Source organism: Nilaparvata lugens, chromosome 2 (genome assembly GCF_014356525.2).
Source record: "Nilaparvata lugens isolate BPH chromosome 2, ASM1435652v1, whole genome shotgun sequence".
Classification (NCBI taxonomy): domain Eukaryota; kingdom Metazoa; phylum Arthropoda; class Insecta; order Hemiptera; family Delphacidae; genus Nilaparvata; species Nilaparvata lugens.
In genome coordinates, this window is record NC_052505.1 from 25,553,827 (window position 1) to 25,576,143 (window position 22,317).

Consider the following 22,317-nt stretch of genomic DNA (forward strand, 5'->3'; position numbering starts at 1 on the left):
GTGGAGACTATCCTATCTAAAAACATTATTAGATTCCAAGAAGCTTTGACCACTTTTCTATTGCAAACTAACATTCTCATAATTCAAATTATGCACCTTTGCCGATTAAACATAATAGGGAAATCTCTTTAGAAATTTCTCAATCTAATAAATTATGAAATAAACTATTCAAGAATATTCTATTATGATAATATTAGTTCATATTCACCAATAAAAATTGGGAGAATAGATTAGATAAGATAATCGTCAACTATATACACAGCCTATTGAATAAGCGTAGGGAGTTTCTAGTTTTGAAATAAGGCTTGTGTCGTTGTTTATTTGTGGTTTTTTCGTTCATTCGACAACAACTTTCAAATGATTTCATCATTCAACTTGGAATTTTCAACACATATTCTTTGAACATTTTACAGATTGAGTTCGTTGACCAACGAATTGACTCGTTATTTCGTTGTTTTTGAGGATATAACAGTATATAGTACATGACATGAGAGAAAATCATAGTAATATTGATCATTACAAATAACATATCACCTGTAAGCTGAATTATTAAATTGCATGCAATGAGCATAATCCAATGCCATTTGAACTATTTCTTCTGACTTTCCACTGCTAACAGAATATCAGCGTGATTTTGAGCGAGTTCTCCAGCCCGGGAAGCTGGAATTCGAAGCTGAGAAATACCTATTCACATTAACTTTATTTTTCAAGGGCAAAGAGAGCAATTAGCTGATAAGATTCCTTGAAAAATCTGATGAGAAGATGCTTGCTTGATAGAATATCCAGAGCACTTTCACTAATTGCCAATGTGAGAAATCACGTCAACATCGAGTCACAAAGAAGAATATTCCAAGAAATTTCAACGTCAACATCAAATTTATCATCGCAATGTGTGGGGTTTCCAAGAATCTAAGTTCTTATTGTTTATTAAGTTCAGTCCACTCTCTCACAGCGGTCACAAAAATAGTCCAACTCAGGAATCTATGCAATTCTCCTCTCGAGACTCACCATAGCAGATATAGCAAGAGCAAGAGATAGCTGAGACTAAAGCATAAAGGGTATTATGATAGCCTTGAAAAACCCACGCTCCACCATTTCTATGAAAGTCGACGAAAGCACAAGAATTCTTTAACTTAGGGGAGGGGGAGAGAGCAAATAATGCTTTTTCAAGTTCAAATAGTAGGTGGGCTGACATGAAAGTCAATGAAAACTCTACAATTTTGACCCTGGAGGAAAACGCATAATACTAAACTTTTTAGTCGGATACAGCCAGTGGATACAAGGGATACCGAGGTTTGACAGATTGTGGTAGTACCGAACCGTGAAATTAAGCGGCAGATGAATAAAGAAGCTTCCTGCTCTCTCTAACTCTCTTTGTCAGTATTCTTCTCTCCCCTCCCCTCTGTACCTATCTTTTTTCTATCTCACTTGTCAGTTTCCAAATTTCTCCTCAGCCCTCCTCTTCTAATCCATAACGTGAGTGAACCTGAAACACCTTGAAGTATACTGAAATAGCTTACAGGTAGATAGGTCCCATTCAATTGTTACGGTACTGGAACTTATCTGTATGGATGCACAACAAATGTACTAAACTTTTACTAATTCATACACTATTATTCAGTAACTGCACGTTATAGAAAGCATTAGTTTATGTGCCACAAATCACTGTCGAATAATTTTTATTAGGACAAGCTCATTTTCAAGACGCCATTCCATCAGATCCCATCGTTTGAAAATGCCATCTTGTGGAAGAGTTCTCGACCAATGAGATACAAGGTATGTTGAGTACTGTCTCTACATGTCACACAGCTTCAGCCAATCACATGCGAGCACGCATTGTAAAGCACGCCCACATCATCATTTTATCCGATAACTCCTTCCACACTTCATAATAGCTTCTCTCTCGTTATTCTGAGACGCCATTTGGTTTTGGAGAAACAAATTTCATTAATCAGATGCCAGTATTGTAAAGCACGCCCACATTACCATTGTATCCGCTTAATCCTTACACACTCCGTAATACCTCCTCTCTCATTATTCGGAGACTCGTATCGAGTTATCTGGTGTTTATTAGAAAACCCACTATTTTAAATTATGTGGAATTGATTCAAATTTATGTGAATAGATTAACCAAATCTTCAATACTTTATAATTATAGTTTAATACAATTTAGGAGAAATGTAAGAAACCGATAGAGACAGCTACTGTTGAGATTTAAGTTACTTTTGTGGCAAAGTTAAGTTAATGCCTGCAAATCTGCTACTGCACTTTTTAGAAATGTTATACGATCAAACTCGGATAAATTCAAAACTTGAGGTTGTAAAAACTATCAAACTCTCATCCCTTATAATTTTGGTAGCGTCTCACGCTTAGAGTAAGACATGAAACTTGGCTCTCAAAGTTTGTGGGTTATCAAATTATTTCCAGTCTGCAAAGTATCTCTCAAAAATGAAAATATTTTTCTACTAGGCTACTTCCGTCCTTGGATGCAATTTCAAAACATTCATAGTGGAAGTAAATGTGTTTAGAAAAGCTTTTAGCAGCGGTTGGAAAATGTTACATCCAAGAGAGATATGATAAGCAATGCTAAACCAAAGCTCATCTCATCTTTCATAAGATTCCAACAAGATGAGAAGTGAAAAAAATTGATGAAATGAATAAAGTGATCTAAAGAGAAACTGGAAACATGATTTTCCAGAATTATCTTATTGAAATTTGCTCTTGAATATTGTCGAAGAGTGAAGAAAGAGATATCTGGAAGCATGCTTCTAGTGAATCATCTTTTTCAAATTTTTCTTGAACATTGTCCTCAATAATTTCTTCATTCATTTATAAAACTTACATAGTACAAAATTGTATAATATAGATTAACCAACGTCAACTAAAGCCCTGTAAACACTAACATAAGAGCTGACGATTCTTTAATGGTGTTCCCTTCTGCACTACAGAACAGAAATTCATTGGGAAACAGACCTTATTATAGTGCACACAAATTCACAAGGAAGAGATACCAGTCTCCCATACACTTAGATGGAAACATTGACTCGCAAAACTATAATAATTATTAATTCTGTTTGTAAAGTTTTTGAAGACGATAGAAAAGAACTTGTCAGGCTCACAAGTTCACACTTCTTATTTTGATGGATATCAATATTATTGGTAGTTCATCCAATAAATTACTATTATGCATTTAAAAGCATTTCAATAATTCAGTCACTTGTCTACTCAATCTTCACTGAACAGAAGAACCGATTTTCAGATGAAAATGACTGATCCTTCCGTTTTATGAAATCTGAATAATGATACTTGAATCTGATTCCTTTTAACTCTGATTTCTCAATTTCTCCCTGGAACGCCCATGCTCCATGATTAATATCAGGTTTCCAACTGGTAATCATTAAGCATTTACTTACATTTGAATTTCATTCTCTTCATTGCACTCTCATAATCCTAAGTTCAGGCTATCTTCACTTTTAGCAGGCTTTGATTAATATTTTTTATGTTAGCAGTGGCGTAGCCCGAAAAAGAGGCCCACAAATCCAAGTAACACCCCCTCTCGCTCATCAAATATCAAATTCTACTGGTGAAGTCTATAAGGAGCCCAAAGTTTTTGGACAACCCCCATTTCAAAATCCTGGCTATGCTAATGAATGTTTGATTAACTTACATTGAGCTATATCACGGTTTGGCATGTTGAATTTTTGTTCTTGTTAAATTATGTTCACGTGTTGTTCGTTGATGAACTCGTTGACTGTTAGTGATTTGATGGATAAAAAAATGAAAGAGTAAATTTGAATGAGTGATACCTTTCGTTTGGATTTGATAGAGTCGGCCTGACGTTGAGTGAGCACTCCAATAGCTCTGCTGCCCCACAGTTCGCGGCCCATGGCTGTGTAGCAGCCCACCATTGCTGTCATCGGCACTATGTACGTCAACAGGAACAGCACTATGTTGTATCTGTGTGAGAAAAATCACAAATATCAGTCGAAATTGCTAAATAAGTTCACGAGACAACATCACAACTAGGAGGCCTATAACTCTACTATCAGTAGCTAATGTCAGGATAAGAAACATTGGGTGGCTCTATTGGATGTTAGATAGATGAGATAGTAGTCTATTTGAATGATGATGATGGTATAATTTCAATGAAAAATTGTCTATAAATTAATTTTATTGAATTTCAATTGTTTATAACTGTATCGTGCTTCGGAGATATGTTTACTTTTGGATAGCGACAATCAATTTTAGATTCTGACAATCAAATTATTGAGACTAAACAGTCAAGTGAATGGTAAGGCAACCGTATGTAAATATTTGATGAATCAATATTTTATTGGGAAATTCTAGAATATCGTTCGATAATTTAGTCGTTAATGGTCCACAGTAATGTTGTAATAATAATATACAGGTAGTTTCCAATAATAATAATAAAAAAAAAAAAATTAAGATGAAATAAAAGCTCTAGTATGGAATCCTAACTAACTCACTAATTCCTCAACTAACCCACATACCTACATAAATCCTTTTCTTCTTATCTTGTATTGCCGTTTGTTCTTTGCTCTTCTTTCTAAATCTGTAAAGGTTATATTAATTTATTTCTCTAAACTCCACTACTCAACTATTTTAGTCACAAAATATCACAGTATAATGATACTTGTCCCACACACAAGTCTAAGACTCATGTGGGACTATTTCCTTTGTTGTTGTGTCGGTGCAAATCAATAATGTATTTTGTAAGTTATATTTCGTATAGGCTAATAGGCTAGTTGTTTTGGGCCATCGGTTGGTGGCTGTGTCGTGGTTAATAAATAATATACAGTATAGTGGGCATGTTCGCGATGCAGTCGTCGACCGATGGCTCGCAATTTTGAATAACAGAATTGCAAGTTTTGTTAATTTTTTGCAAGACTTGCAAACTTTTTATGGCTTAGCAATAATATTCTAGGTCGATAATGCAATAAATCTTTGTAAATTGATATTTATTCCTTTATACTGAAAGCATATATCTATGTATTCTTGTGCACTGTATATGACAATAAAGAATTATTGAATTGAATTACAAGCTGACACCATAGAGAAAAGATACCATTACGCTATCTTTTCTCTATGTTGATACTAATGTAAAATAAAAGTAATTCAGACTAAGCAAACGAATTGAATTGAAAAAGCGTGTAGGAAATGGACTAATAGTAGGTAAAATATGGATTTGGGATACCAATTGGACTTGTTAGTTATATTATGTTGAATAACTAAAATGTAACTTTTAATGATTAAGCAAGCTAAGTTTCTACCTATATCTATCAAATCGTTGATACTAGGAGATTAAATACAGTAGCTAGAATTGAACAGACAAATCAATAGGAAACCGTGCAAAACATGGATGAGTAAATCGAGTATTTTGGGATGGCAATTAATTATTGGATTTTTCAATTATTGGGTGCGTGTTGCTGCATGGTAATAGGTGGCAGGGCGCTAATCAGGCTTCTCGTGCCTATATTTTATCAGACTGATTGATTCATGGCACAAACTTCGCTGAAATCAACAACAGCCTCGAATTACTGCCTCTAATTAACCTCAATTTACACACTGATCAAAGTTGGTGTGGCCCGGCTCCAGCTTCAGAGCCGATTGGCGGAACGGGGGAACGTGGGTACTAGAGAGGGAGGAAAGGGGAACGTGGAAAACAGGGTAACGGGGGGAAAGATGTAATGATAAAGCCGAGGAAGATTGGTAGGGGATGGTTATTATGGAGATAATGCTACACTTACTGGATAAGACTCCAGGAGAGAATCGAGGAGACGGTGAGGGAAAGAGATAGAAGAGGAAGTGAGAGGATGGAGAACAAAAGTTGAAGAGCAGAAAGCAGGAGGAAGAGGGAATCAAAAAAAGTAACCAGATCAATGGGGGTGGGGTGGAAGTACGAAGGAAAAACGAGAGGGAAATGATAGGAGTAAGATTATTTATTTATTTATTTATTCCTAAGAGTATTATTTATCTATTCAACAGAGTATTATTTATTTATTCAACAAAGTATTATTTATTTATTCTGATTAGAGTATTTTAAAAGGAGGATGGGGAGAAAACAAAGTATTAGAAGTAGGTAAAGGAGAAGGGGAATGAGTTGTCGAAAACTGAGAAAATTAGATGAAGCAATAAGAAGTCTGATGAAGAAGGAGACAATATGGAAAAGAAAGCAGTCAAAAGAAGAAGAGAAAAATTGAGATGGGAAATAGACACAAAAATGTAGAAACGAGAAGATAAAGAAGATATTTGTGGAGTTGTAAGAGAGGCAGAAGGATGAGAAGAAAAGAAAAGGAATAGAATGAAAATAGCAAAAATGTAGTATGAATGTGGAAAAAATAGAATAGAGGACTGACTTTATTTTTCCTAAAGAATGAAGTCAGGTTTCAGTCGGCCCTCTTTTACACTCAACTTAATAGAAGTAGGCTACAATAGAAATAGCTACAATAGAAGTAGGCTATAGAAATTTGAAAGAAAGATAGACAAGAACGAAAAAATGGTAAAGGCAGCAAATCGATGACGAGGAGAAGAAGATGTGTGAAGGGTGTAGGGAAGGAGTTAAATCAGGAGGGAATGAAAGTAAAATATAGGATGGTTTGGGAAGATGCAAAAAAGGTGTAGAAGAAGGAGGAAAAGAGGAGAAGAATAGTAGAAATTTCTAGGTGGGGGAGGAAGAAAATGTGAAGAGGTAGGGTAGGAGCTGACGGATGATGACGAGAACAATGATTATGTGAGGACAAAGAGGAGAAGTTAAGGGGGGACTGTGGGTGATCAAGGAGGGAGAGTAGGAGAAGCAGAAGCAGAAGGAGAAGAATGAGGGTTGAGGTAGAAGATGAAAAAGCGTTCCAAGAAATCAAGGTTCGTCCTTCAAGTCCTCATTTTTCTGTAATCTATACAAATTTTTCCGATTATAATGAAAGTGGATTGTTCTCATGATTTCACTATCCTTTGACACGATAGCGTGTTCGAAGAGAACTGGGATGACGGTTTGAAGTAGCCTACTGAAACTAAAAATAACCAGTACTAAACTATACTCTAACAAAACCCTGACCGTTTGAATTTTGGAGCGCAGATTGCAAACACTATCACTAAGTCAATAGCCTGCAAAAAGCCAATCACGCCAGTCCTAAATGGACTGAAGGCCCAAAGTCCTTTGGTTAAGTCCCAAAGTTTCGTTGTTTGACCGAGAGTTCGTTGATCCCATCCCAAGGGAGGAGTGAACCCTCTAATATCTGATTTGGACTAATAGCGTCGTTTCTTATCGGGTCTTGATTAATTGAATTTCAAAAGATAGAATATATATTATGCTACAACCTTTAATCATAATTAGCGTACAAAGAAATATTGTAGTACCAGTCCAATTGAAATATAGATCCAACAAGATCAGTTTGAATGATTAGTTTGGAGTTGAAAAAAATTGAATTAAGTTTTGAATAATGGAGTGAGAATAATTGGATTAATTTGAGAGTTGAAAAATAACTAGATATTGGTCTCGGCTGTTGCACCAAATCTTAAGTAAAGATATACAGAATTTATCACCTAGAGATATGATTGATGAAATACCTGTGAAAGTAAAAGTCTGTCATTGGCTTGGATAGGCCACTCCCACCATTTACGGTTCATTCAAAAGCCGCAGTAACGGCGGTACTTATACAAGACATAGAAATATAAAACAATGAAATCCTCAAATAAGAAATTGAAGGTTTGGAAGGGCCAGGAAATAGCAGTTTGGAAAACAGTAAAATTCATTCACAAAAGACCAATATTTATGATGCAACTAGATTGGTGGTATTGGCTAAAATGAGTCTTTACATTCAAACTGTGATTTTAAAAAAAATCAATTGTCATTTTCTTATTCTTGTCTCTTTCTTAGTTGAAACTAGGGACTAAAGTTCCAAACTGAAGGTGAAAATTAGAGCTATGCATTTACCTCTAATCATTAGGAATGGTGACAATCTAGTGATATCAAATATTGTGTATGAATCAATTTTCAGGATATAATTATAAGAATTGTTGGACAAACAGGTGGAATAGAAAAACAATCTACTTACACATAATCCAATGTCGATACCATTGGTTGTCCATCAGGCCATATTAGGATGCAAGCAGTAAGACCACTTTTTCTGAAATAGTAACACAGATAAATGATACGTTATTAGCTAATTTCCATTCTTGAGATATCTATATTGAATGTTAAAATTGATTCATGGTACACTTATAATATGTGAAGATATTTAATAAAGTAAAAGTAAGTATATTTTAAATAAAGTAAGTATATTTAATAACAGTAAAACTCGTAAGTTACTAGTAAGTAACTAGTAAGTAACTCCTAAGTTTTACTGTATACCTCAGTTGGATGTTCTGCTGTCATAAAATGATTCGGATGAAGTTTTCCATCGTAATCTTCATAATGAATCACTACTGTTGTCTTTTCCCCATCGACTGTAGTTATAATAGCATAATATTATCTTTCAGTTTATTCGAAATGAATTCAATCCGTTTCATGTCATTGTTGGATTTTTCAATATTTTCTTTTCAATACAGTAAATCTATCAATAGAATTGATTCAAAGTGCAATACAATAGCTAAAGCACTACTCATAAGCTTTGTTGATTGGGTTTGATGATTTCAAATTCATTCAATGGCTTCCCCTCATATTTTCTTCCTACTATAAGTATATTTGCTTCCTACTAAATTTTCTATATTTAATTTTCTATATTTTCTTCCTACTAATAAGTGCCCCCAGTCTAGTTTCTATCATACTCCTATCATGAACTCATTAAATGAGTATTTTTTTCCAAAATGATAAAGGTTCAATAACTCAAGAAAACGATTCTCAATTTATATCGAGTGGGAAGTAGACTACAAGATTGTGTCACATGATTTTCATAATAAATAAGTTTGTTCGAACCCAATACACTCAATATTATGGAAAACACTGATAGTGAACGCCATTCGGTACCGATTCTGGGGTTATAAAGTGATTTTTACGAGCTCGATATACATTTTGCACAGCCTTTGGTGATAAAAAAATGAGGTACAAACCATTCTCGTTCATTGATATCAAATCAGCTACTTGCTGGATATTTTACTGTTATTGAATATCTTCTCTATAACGAGCATTCTCCAGCATCGTCTATATTCATGAAAACCTATTCATATTTAGTGTTTAGTATTCTGTGGGGATAGGAAGCTCAGAATCACGTTACTAATATCTACGTGATGTTATTTTTAAAAAGGCAATACGGTACTGTATGTTTTGGAATAGCATAGAGTATCGAATTCTGTCCAAACAAGGAACTGAGAATCCTATTTCTTGTAATGTGAATAATATCATAAGTTGGTCAGGTACGATACAGTATAATAATTTTAAGGGAAAAAACTTTTCAAACTCATTCTCATTCAGAAGTAATAGAATAGAACATATTTTTTGAAACCGAGGGAATAACATCTTTACATAATAGGTGTTGTTGATTTAAAAGAAGTAATTTTGGAAGATGAAAAATATTTCCCAGAATTTTATTTCCAACTTCTCATTCAGATAAAACACTGTTTTCTCACTTAGTTACTACGATATCGTAATTATTTCGCTCAGCTTCGAAATAATTCATCTCCCTGATCAAACAAACGAAATTAATCAAGCAGAATGATTTTTAGAGTAAATATTTCACACCAACAGTCTTTTCCCATGAGAGTTGAAAATATTCTCGAACAATAAACCTCTTTTTATGACAACTTTCCACATCGACACAGCGTTTATTGAAATTTTTCAAATGTCTTTCTACGAGAGACATTGGCAACAACTGTATTTCAACGAAAGGAGGAAATAGAAGTAAATAATGAGTCCCGCGATAATTTGAGTAAGGAAAATACGATGTAGACTAGTATGGGAGTTTGTAGGTTCTTGAATGGTGCTGGAGAATAAATGTTTTCTTTACATTATACAGTGGTCCTCACCCAAACAAATAAGGGAACGTTTCACTTGTTTGAGTAAAGAAGATGCGCTTCATTTCGTTTCTGCAGTGGATTCCATACAAGCTGATACATGTTCTTTGGAAGAATTGGATTGTTATATCAACACACGTGCGTCCAGTTCACTTTTTAATTGGTAGACAGAGAAAATATTTAGTAAAGCTGAGGTACTCTACAAAAAAGCAGTCATTTAGGCCTACTCAATCCATACATAAACAGTAATTCCTCATCCATGTTTTCCAACTTGGACCTTATCATCATGATATGACTTGATTATAATGATATTCCAACGAAATTAATATTGAATAAAAAAGGTATTCATATAATTACTTTGTAGCCTTGTCATGCATGATATGAATAAATTATGATGATATTCCAATGGAATAAATATTGAATAATGAAGGTATTCGTATATTTTGCAACGTTAAATTTGAAACGAGACTCAAACTATCACTTCATGCTATAATATTCTGGCGTTTAATAGTAAGATTCACCTGAAAGTGCCAGCATTTTTTTAAATAAGATGATACCAATAACAAAATAATGCTCCCATTCAACCAATACTTTCAGTTTAGGTGAACCTTATTATAGCATATAAGTATAATTTGGACCCAGACTTGGCTCCACTGAGAGATCGAATGTTTTGTTCCGACTTCAACAAAATTCGCGATTCAACAAAAGTCGCGTTTTCAACAAAATTCACGTTTTCAATATAATTGTTTTAAAATTCAAACAGAATTCATGCTTTGCATGACTATTGAATGCAGATGGATTTTTATAATCAGTACCTCAATTATCTGTTTTTCAAACGAAGCTTACATTTCTAACTGTTTCAACACATTTCTTGGGGCAAAAGTTCGAATTTGTCTTCAAGTGCTATTTGTGATTTATACAGATGACTCTATTAATTTCGTAAAAATAGTGAGTGATGAATCTATTTGTATTTTTCTGTAATAGTAGAATTTTATCTATTTCGAAACTCAAAATCATGGCTATTGTAGTAAGGAATACTTGAAGTCAATGAGCCAAGCTTCAAGTAGCATGAACTTCAATACACAATTACATTATGAACAACGTTAGTGAACTCCAGAGCGAAATTCATTTGTTATCCTGCACACGTCAAACCCAAGTTTTCCTTTACTTTTGTAACTTACAGGAAGTTTGAGAAGTAGGATTGACCCTATTTCTTGGTCAGCACATCAAAAAGCTCGGACCTCACTTTCAATTTTCTCATGAGATTTCGACTTTTCCTCTAAAGTGCTCTTGAAAAATGATGGGCATGTAATTTAAAGGTGATCGCACACACTAGCAGACAGACGGGAGAAATATCCCTCCCAATGTGTTCGAATGTTGCAAAGCACACAGACGCCCATGGTCAGTCTGTCTCCAGACGTCTGCTTGCTGCTGTGCTTTTCATGAAATTATTTGATACTTGTAACATGATCCAAGAGTAAAAATAATCGCAGTGTTTAAACTGTTTTTGAGAGTAGGCCTACACAATCGTTCACAAATGACAATAATCTACCCAACATGTGTATGACTTCGAAGTAGAATTATGTTAACTTTGATCTTCAGTATGTGACGATTATTACACTTTTTCTTATCCAGATTACCTCGATGCTAAGAGAAATATTGAATAATCAATTCATCAATAATGGGCTGGTATGGTATTTTTCACATTATAATAGTGAAAAGCGGAATAAAGATATTTTGAAGAGTGCAGATGCAGGGAAGAGCAATAAATAGACAAGTTAACAAATTAATAAGTTGACATAACTCTAACATATAACTCAAATTCGATGTATACAGAGTGTCCCACCAAGGTTGTAACAGCCGTTAACCATAGATTCTACTCGACATTTTTGACAAAAAACTACTTTTAAACTTTTTTACTATCCACTTTAGTTTTCGAGAGATATCGATTTTTCGATATTTTCAGAATATGCCTACTTCTGGTCATTAAATACTCAATAACTCGAAAACTACTAGTCAAATTCAAGGGTGTTTCAAAATTCAAAAATTTCAAGGGTGTTTTTGGGAAGAGAAAAACATTTCAAACAAGATTAATGTAATTTTATTCGTTTTAAGATATTTTGTAGTTTTTTATTAGGGCTTCAACTTGAAAAAATGCTATTATCCAAATTCAAAGTGAAATTTCGAACCATTTTTTCTCAGGGTGATTATAGTGGTTTCAATATTTCAAAAACTTCTCCATTTCATAAGCTTTCGAATGAGTATAAATTCGAAAAGGTAAGTTCCATGATAAAGTGTTCAAAACTGCTGATATCTGGAATGAACACCTTCAAAATCAGGAAATTCACAAACAGCAAGCATCAAGTGGTGATCCTAGGGTGAAATCAGCTGATTTCTCTCTGACAATATTCACAAGTTTTAATTAATATTTTAACATTCTACAATGATATGACTTTTTCAATAACTTGCATTATTTCCCTAAGGGTGAAATCACCTGATTATTGCTTTTTCTGTAGCATATAGTCTAAATCCTATATAAAATATTAATCATGAACTTTTAAAAAATCCAACAAAATTTATTCATAGAATAATAATTCAGAGTAGATGAATAGATAGATAGATAGATAGATAGATATAGTTATTGATAATTGTTACTAGGCTGTTGCCTATGGTAACATTTACAAAAATTGACAATAAAATTAAATCAAACTTATGATAAATAATAATTATTCAACAGTTTTGCACTAGTATTGATCAATTACAAATATCGAAGAAAATAATATAGTATATATTAAGCTATCAACATTATACTAGATCACATTAGCAATACTGGAGGAAAGAAAAGTTGTTATTTGCATCCATGAATGACAGAATTGAAAAAAAAAACTGATGGCAATCATTCAGATGATAATTAAGTTACATGTCATGCTCACTGCTTACAGGAATTTAAAATAGCCTCCATTTCTCTTTGTGCAACTTCTTCTGCCGTTCATCAAGCTTCGAGTTGCCTGTCTCACTTCGTTGGGCCGTCTCTTCATTACTCTAAACGTCAATCGAATTCTGAGAATCAGTTCCTCCCTGGTCTCTACAGGTTCTCTGTGAACTTTATACTTTTCACAACCCCCCAAAAGTAGAAGTCTATTGGAGTAAGATCAGGTGAGCGTGGTGGCCAACTTATGGGTCCACCTCGGCCAATCCACTGCCTAGCATAATAATTGTTATCAAGCCACCCACGGACGTTTCTAGCATAATGAGGCAGCCATCCAACTGGAGTCACATATTGTGTCTCAAATTGAGAGGCACGTCTTCCTTCGATTCGTGAATCTCATTAGCCGGAAAGTCCATAAGAAATTCACCTTTTATTCTTGCAGGGAAATGTATGTGGAAAATTTATTGTGGAAATTTACAGCACCAGTTTTTGTGAACGTACTTTTATCTGTGATCTGTCCATAAAATGTCTGAAATACAATCTTGTGTTAATATCCAACGGCAAAACTGCATTCTTGAAACAGTATCAAGCTCATTCAACTCTTGAACTGGGGTATCATGAAATGGTCGAAAGTTATTGTTCTTCAATATTCTTTGAACTATCATTCTTGAAACATCCAATATCCCAGCGGTCCGCTGGATGCTGGATCGAGGATTCTGCTCAAAATACTTTAGAATAAGATTCTCAAAAGCTTCAGAAAAAAAGACGGGCCTCGTACCTTGATACTGATCCTAGACCCTTACCATCTTGAAATCTGTCAATCTTGAGAACGTGTTATGAGATGGATGTTTTCGGTCAGGAAAACGTCACCTGTATACTCTCTCTGCCTCTCTTGGATTGCATCCACACTCTCCATACACCAATAACATGTTCAAGTACTCAATCAAGGTGAATTTCATGATAATTTATTTATTAATTTATTCAACTTCCAACGGTACAACACCAATTTTACATAAAAATAACATAGAAAAACAGATAACAGCAAAAAATATGTAAATAATATACAATATTAGAAAAATGCAGAAAAATAACATAGAAAAAGAGATACAAGAAAAAAAATATTTAATGATAAATAATATACAATAATAGAAAAACATCTAGCCTATGTGGATAATTTAATTACGAAAACGGGAATCTATATAATAAGAGAGAGTAGGGTTGTGTTTGTTCGTGTGTTCGTTTGTTCGTTTGTTCGCATCAAAACATGTCAACTTGTGGATTGCATACCGGAAAAACGGGAATGATTTAGATCTCCAAATTTTGAACATAGATTCTAAAAATATCAATCTCGTGCACCTGGAAGCCCAAATTTCAATTTTCCTTCTAGATTTTTCAGAATTAATGTTCAAATTCATCTATGCTACTGTAGGCTACATGAATTCAAAATAGCCTTCATTTCTCTTTGTGCAACTTCTTCTGCCGTTCATCAAGTTTCGAATTGCCTGTCTCACTTCGTTGGGTCGTCTCTTCATTACTTCAAACGTCAATCGAATTCTGAGAATCAGTTCCTCTCTGGTCTCTACAGGTTCTCTGTGAACTTTATACTTTTCACAACCCCCCAAAAGTAGAAGTCTATTGGAGTAAGATCAGGTGAGCGTGGTGGCCAACTTACGGGTCCAAATCAGCCAATCCACTGCACAGCATAATAATTGTTATCAAGCCACCCACGGATGTTTCTACCATAATGAGGGAGGCAGCCATCCAACTGGAGCCACATATTGTGTCTCAAATTAAGAGGCACGTCTTCCTTCGATTCTTGAATCTCATTAGCCGGAAAGTCCATAAGAAATTCACCTTTTATTCTTGCAGGGAAATGAAAGTTTCATGTATGTGGAAAATTTATTGTGGAAATTTACAGCACCAGTTCTTGTGAACGTACTTTTATCTGTGATCTGTCCATAAAATGTCTGAAATACAATCTTGTGTTAATATCCAACGGCGAAACTGCATCCTTGAAACAGTATCAAGTTCATTCAACTATTAAACTGGGGTATCATGAAATGGTTGAAAGTTATTGTTCTTCAATATTCTTTGAACTATCATTCTTGAAACATCCAATATCCCAGCGACCCGCTGGATGCTGGATCGAGGATTCTGCTCAAAATACTTTAGAATAAGATTTTCAAAAGCTTCAGAAATTAAGACGTGCCTCTCGTACCTTGAAAGTGATCCTAGACACTTACCATCTTGAAAGTGATCCTAGACACTTACCATCTTGAAATCTGTCAATCTTGAAAACGTGTTTTCGGTCAGGAAAACGTCACCTGTATACTCTCTCTGCCTCTCTTGAATTGCATCCACACTCTCCATACACCAATAACATGTTCAAGTACTCACGTGAATACTTCTCTACTTGCCAAAGTTTATACATATCATACCAATTAACTGGAAAGCACACTGAAAACTATCATGAAAATAGGCTGAAACATACACTTCTTGCTATCTTATTCAGGATTTATAGTACAGGAAATAATGCAAGTTATTGAAAAAGTCATATCATTGTAGAATGTTAAAATAAAACTTGTGAATATTGTCAGAGAGAAATCAGGTGATTTCACCCTAGGATCACCACTTGATGCTTGCTGTTTGTGAATGTCCTCATTTTGAAGGTGTTCATTCCAGATATCAACAGTTTTGAACACTTTATCATGGAACTTACCTATTCGAATTTATACTCATTCGAAAGCTTATGAAATGGAAAAGTTTTTGAAATATTGAAACCACTATAATCACCCGGAGAAAAACCGAGAAAAAACGGATTGAAATTTCACTTTGAATTTGAAAAATAGCATTTTCTCAAGTTGAAGCCCTAATAAAAAACTACAAAATATCTTGAAACGAATAAAATTACATTAAACTTGTTTGAAATGTTTTTCTCTTTCCAACAATACCCTTGGAATTGAAACTCGACTGGTAGTTTTCGAGTTATTAAGTATTTAATGATCAGAAGTGGGCATATTCTGAAAATATCGAATAATCGATATATCTCGGAAACTAAGGTCGATAGTAAAAAAACTTACTGAACATTATTTTTTGTTGTCAAAATATTGAGTAGAATCTATGGTCAACGGCTGTTACAACCTTGGTGGGACACTCTGCATAGTACTCTTTGATTACGTATCGGTATACCATTAACCATACAAGGTCAGTCAGTTCATGAATTTTCTGCTTCAAATCTCTGTTTTCTAATGAAATTTTGTCATTCAATACAGATGAGGAACTAATGATCAATATACCTACTGGAATTATGATGGCCTCGTCATCCCACGTTCAATAACACAATGTTGAAACAAATTCCATGATATTCTGCTCAATTCAGTGTACTCTTTGATGTCGCATTCCATTAAATATGTACCTTTTTCAATGTGAATATCTCTATTGTCTCTGTTAAGATCGCAAAATGGGCCGTAGGCCACTAACGTCACCTGGCAACGCTATTTCCAATCTCTCACCTGCAATATTCTTTTTTTGAATCTTTCTCACCCACACAACTCCACATATGAAGTGTTTTAATGAAAAACAGCACTCATCGTCCCACACGCATTCCTTTCCAAAAGTATTTTGATTTCAAATCTCACTTCTAGAACAGACTTTGTCAGACTGCCTCTAAAGCAAACCGATGCTTCGGAATGCTTCCATTCTACAAAATGCTTTCAATGTACTCAGTATCATTGAGTTTACAGTTGAGTGACTTCTTTACCGACTGTTCCACTCCTTCTTCTTCCACTTTCCTCCTTCTGTTTCACACATTATTCTTGGAAATGGAGATAGACGAGCAACTTTCGAGCTCTGTAAACATTTCCTTTTGTCTCATACCACACAGCTATCACTCCAAGTTGGCCAAAAGTGAACACGCACATCCACTTCAAAACTTTTGTCTCAATTTGAATACTTTATCATGTCATTTATCATTTGATACTACTGTAAAGTTTCACACACAACAGCAGTCACCTTCTGCTGTGTTTTTAATCCAAGATTTATCAATTTGCCTAGACTAGAGGAGAGAGAAGTAATTTAAGGCACATAATGATCTTGGTGAAAATTCTGGGATAAGGAATAATTGAGTTTTTATTGAAGATTTCATTCTCTCAAATGAATTCCTCAGACATGGTCGACAGAACAGACACATGTCAACAAAATATACATCCTATTATATTAAGCGAGCAATTTCTGTATTCTTATATCTGGTTATTTATATTCATATCTGGTTATTTATGTTCAACGGATCTCGAAAACGGCTCTAACGATTTTCACGAAATTTGGAAAAAAGTAGTTTTATGATATAAAAATTCGATTACACTAGGTCTCATCCTTGGGAAACTCGCTGAACGACATTAAAAGGATAATTCATCCTTGGCTGAAACAGCTGAGACTTCCGTCTTCTGTGGATAGTAAAAAAGTGAGTGAATATGTGAAAAATCAAAATATCGCATCCCAGAAATTCATAAGATGACGTATAGCCAACTGTGAATTATAAACACGATCATTTTAGAGAATTGTGTTCTGTTTATCAATAAATAAAAATAACGAGCGAAGCTCGGTACCCCGATATTGATAATTATATGCACATGTCAACAGAATATACATGATAATTATATGCACTTAATAGTTCATTATTGTTCATTAACTGTTATTCGATTGTATGTGAAATCCTTAACTGAAGAGCTTATGGTCCTGCTTCTGTCGGGATCCCTTACCTGAGGTTCAATAAATATTAAACTGCGGAATCTAGATACGTATGATACGTTCAATGATTAATGTATTACTTATTTATCACATCGATTCATTAAATTATCATAACAACTTCATTATTATAAAAATTGGCATACCGATTAGATTTGGTTCTGTTTCTGTCATTCTGTCAGCGAGAACTGTCCACTTGGGTTATTATTAGTCTGTTAGTAATATTGAAAACACAATATGGAATTGGAGAATTTGAAACTTTAAATTTCACATATCTGTATATTAGTAGGTGGCTAAGGTGAGGGCTGGTCTGGTTCGTCTTTTCAGCTTATTTGTTGTGTAATTTTACTCATCTCTTGAAAACTTAATCATAATTTAAATTATATTCAATTGTCAGATTTATTTGTTAAAGGCACGTACTTATAATTACAAAGGCACGTACTTACAAATCAAAGGTACGTACTTATAACAAAAATCGAAAGCACTATTTTAAGAGCGGAGTTTAGATAATAACGATATCTATCTCATGAACCGATGAGATTTTTCATCAAATTGAGACTCGAGAACTAAGAATTGATGGAACAATATTTCTCTCGGTAGAATTTTCCGTTCATAAAGAATGACTTCTGTAAGTGATATTAATGGATGTGGAGTGAACAGTCCCTGGAAATCTCCTTCCTCATTTTCCCTTCCGGGAAAGTTTTGTCAATCTTCAGCGAGAATTATGTGAATGTGAGTGTGACTTTTGTGAGAGTTACATTGCAACGTCCTTCGGGAGTTCGCTTCTGAAATCTACAAGTCCAGTGGGCAACAGGGCCGAGACCAAGAGTTGATTAGTCGATTTTGATCTTAAATGTTGCGACCTTGACCTGAATGTTGTGACCTTGATTTAGACTACCCTTGCTGTTTGTGATATGTAACTTAATTTGCAGTCGAAGGTGGATCCCGAGAGGGATGCTGATCAAACAACTACAGACCTTCTGATGAAGTCTGGTCGAAGGAGAGTTTGAAGAGTTCAAACACATCAACTCAGTTGGAGAAAACATAGCTGAGATATTTGATACGAGCTGGATATTTGATCTATCCACACGATTATGAGGAAAAGGAATTTCACTTTCGATTTTTTGAGAGTGAATTGAGAAAAAATATTAAATACGAAAATATAATAATAACTCAGCAAGTTCCAGTGTGGTGTAGACTCAAAAGTCGACTTCATTCCAAATCAAAATATACTCCATTAACCCTTTAATGCATGGTTATAAATATGTTATTTACATATGGTTAAATATGGTTAATCCAATCTAATATGGATTAGTATATCAATATTTATTAATATTATTATTTATTATTATAGTTGTAATAATATTATTTATCAATATTACATTAATTAATATGGCTAAATATGGTTATTCCAATCTAATTCACTCCAAAATGATGCATGAAGAGAAGTGTATCATTGGAACATCTGGAACTGACATTCTCTTGAATCCATCCGCAATATGAATTCATTCTTTTTCATTTTTTATATTTATTTTGAATAAATTAATTCCTATTTATTCATTCCGACTCTTTTCTAGTGAGAAAAGTACCTACTATGTTATTCCCCCTGACCTTACGAATAATATATATATATATGAATTCATTCTCATGTATATAAATATAGTAAAGGAAAGAACTGGCTTTGTATATGTAATGGATAAGAAATTCACGAATGAGAATTCATCATCACGTCTGAACTAATGGACTGATTTACTTGGAGTTTTGCATATAGTTCACCGATGATTGTTATAGGTCTATTCAAAATTCTGTAGGATATTCAGTGGATCGAGTTTTCAGTTTGTCAAGTTTTTATTCAGATCATTATGGAGCACGGGTACCTGCTAGTCTGAAATAAAAACGTCTGAAAAAAGGAGAGAGTAGCTAATGAGAATTTTACCAAGTAGAAATAATAAGGTTACTCACCTTATGTCTGATCATCATCATCATCATCATCACCCCATCATCACCCCATCATCACGTCTGAACTAATGGACTGATTTACTTGGAGTTTTGCATATAGATTCTCTGTTCACCGATGATTGTTATAGGCCTATTCAAAATTCTGTAGGATATTTAGTGGATCAAGTTTTCAGTTTGTCAAGTTTTTATTCAGATAATTATGGAGCACGGGTACCTGCTAGTCTGAAATAAAAACGTCTGAAGAAAGGAGAGAGTAGCTTATGAGTGTTCTACCAAGTAGAAATAATAAGGTTACTCACCTATGTACAATGATCTTTGAGTAGAGCAGACAGGGAAAGGCGAGCGTGGAACTCGTCACCCAGATGAACACAATGGTAATGTGAGCACTCATCTTCGACATACGAGGCTTCAAAGGTCTGATGATTGCTAAGTACCTGCCAAACAAACGATCTCAATTAATTTTTCCGGCTCCTTTCAAATAAGCTTTTGAGAGTATTTCATGATAAATCAAAAATATATACGGTACATATATAGAAATCCTTTCCTTGTGAGTCCCTTTTTGAAAGTTCCTGTTTCGTATGGTTCAGATGCTGCGGAGGCTCTACATTCTACATTCTACATTCTTCATATAGATGAATATTTCTAGTTCTGAACACAGAATAACATTCAAATATTACACACAGTACCACGCTAATAAAGCTATATTACTCCCAACTCAGCCCTTTAACCGCCGTCGAGCTGACACTTTTATTTTATTTACTTATTGTTTTTTTTCCATCTTTAGTTTTAAAATTTATTATTAAAATAAACTCTCTTATTATCCTTTCAAATTTATTTATTATTCATAGTTTGTAATTTATTTTATTATTGCTAGTGTTTGCCCTCTCTCTGATAATGTTTACATGAGTTTGTGGATTTCAGTGAAATTTTCAATATTTTTTTGCAATTGTGAAGGAAGAGTTTTGTTTGGATTCGTATTTGGAAATTGATTAATCTAATAGATTCAAAATTGTAGTAGATACATTTTTTGGACTCAAAATTGTGTACAAATTATCATTTAAGTTACGTAAGTAGCATAACCTTTAGACTGTGTATTCCAAATTAAGGTTTGAAGCAGTTTTGGGCAAATGCCTGTTGTTTTTACCTGAATTGTATTTGCATATGAATAAATAAATAAATAAATAAATAAATAATTTGCGACTCCTCCCTGCACACGGACAAATCATCCAGGCAGGGAGAATTTATTCATGTAATTTATAACACTTTTATATTTTGTGAATATGTAATATTTTATGAATAAAACAATTTGAATTTGAATTTGAATTGTAATCTAAAGATAACACATATCATTTTGAGCTCAATGCAGGGTCTTTCTCTGAAAAGTAACGTTTAAAATTCTGTAGTTAATTCATTAGGTATTTTTATTTAGCCCTGGCATATAATTATTTATCAGGTATCACCCGTTTTAATTCTTGTCAACTGATGAGAGTTTCAAAGAAGTGATAGGGGGACTGCATAACTCCGCCAATACATAGGTTGCAGAACTTGTATGAAAAATTCATCTCGACCCCGCCCATTTTTTCAAGATTGGTCAACAATTTGAAATTATTTAAAATGATTCCAACTCTCAACTCTCCCAGAAGGTGACATACTAATGGCATGACAAATTCACTAGAAATTCTGACTCTGCAATTCTCTCTAGAGTGGGCAACTTAATTGAGAGTCTTCAATACCTTCATTATTAGAAGAAGGGGAAAAACTTGCATTAAACTGTTTACAGTATTTTATGCTTTGATAGAGGATGGAATGTTAGTTAATATTCACATCATTCTGCATCTCTTTTGCATAAATACATACATGGAGACAACAGGTTAAACCCTTATGTCTCCTTGAAACATTGCAACATTCTTCATACTAAAATTGGATTTGAAATAAATAACAAGCTAAGAATAAAACAAGAGTGAAATAAAATAAGAACAAACTAAATTAAATAACAAAAAAGCGTCTCAACAATAGAAATATGATTTTTTAATAAAAAATCCTATCTTGAATTTATTGCTGAATCTACTTTCCAAGAGAAAAGATAAGAGGTGGAAAAATATGCACATAAAATATCTTATATGTGCACAAAACATGACTGTGACAGAACAAAGAATCATGAATAATGAATCATGTGGGCACTGGGAAGAAAAAATGTCATAAGAAAAGTATATAAGTTGAAAGGAATTGTTCATTAATCAAAAATTGAAATGATGAAAGAAAAAGAGTAGAAGTCAAAATTGTTGAGATTCTTAGTTTATTGTGACGTATTGATTAGAACTTGCGCTCTCACCAACTCAAATAGCACAGTTATAATGATAGTTATTGGTTCAATCCTAAATTCTAATTGCACTCGAATCACGTACATTGAAAATTTGCACGTAGTTTAGTAAATCAACACTACTACGAACATTGGCATTAACAAGATATAACATTGAATCAGAAGCGAATTGTTTATGATCCAAAATTGCTCAAAACTTAGGTCCATGACTCAGCAACCCTCTCTAGGGTGCAAAGGCAACGGCAACACACTACGATTGCCTTTCTCGTATTCGACAAGCATTCTTAGCGGTTGACCTCACTCAATCTTCCGAAATCCCTCCTCATTCTATTTATCTGTCAGTCACTCACTCTCTCTCTCTCTCTCAAACACAATACCTCTCACATCATTGTTTCCCTCA

The 22,317-nt window shown here is 34.1% G+C and overlaps 1 protein-coding gene across 2 annotated transcripts in view; it reads right to left on the reverse strand.

Moving 5' to 3' along the window:
• LOC111046363 (tachykinin-like peptides receptor 86C) overlaps positions 1 to 22,317 on the reverse strand; it is a 154,408-nt gene that overhangs the window by 28,012 nt on the left and 104,079 nt on the right. For both annotated transcript variants that reach the window (XM_039420890.1, XM_039420891.1), the window contains exons 6-8: positions 19,897 to 20,031; positions 8,073 to 8,144; positions 3,807 to 3,957 (exon numbers count right to left, since the gene is read on the reverse strand). In XM_039420890.1, the coding sequence (XP_039276824.1) occupies positions 3,807 to 3,957; positions 8,073 to 8,144; positions 19,897 to 20,031 (358 nt within the window). The remainder of the gene's footprint in view (positions 1 to 3,806; positions 3,958 to 8,072; positions 8,145 to 19,896; positions 20,032 to 22,317) is intronic.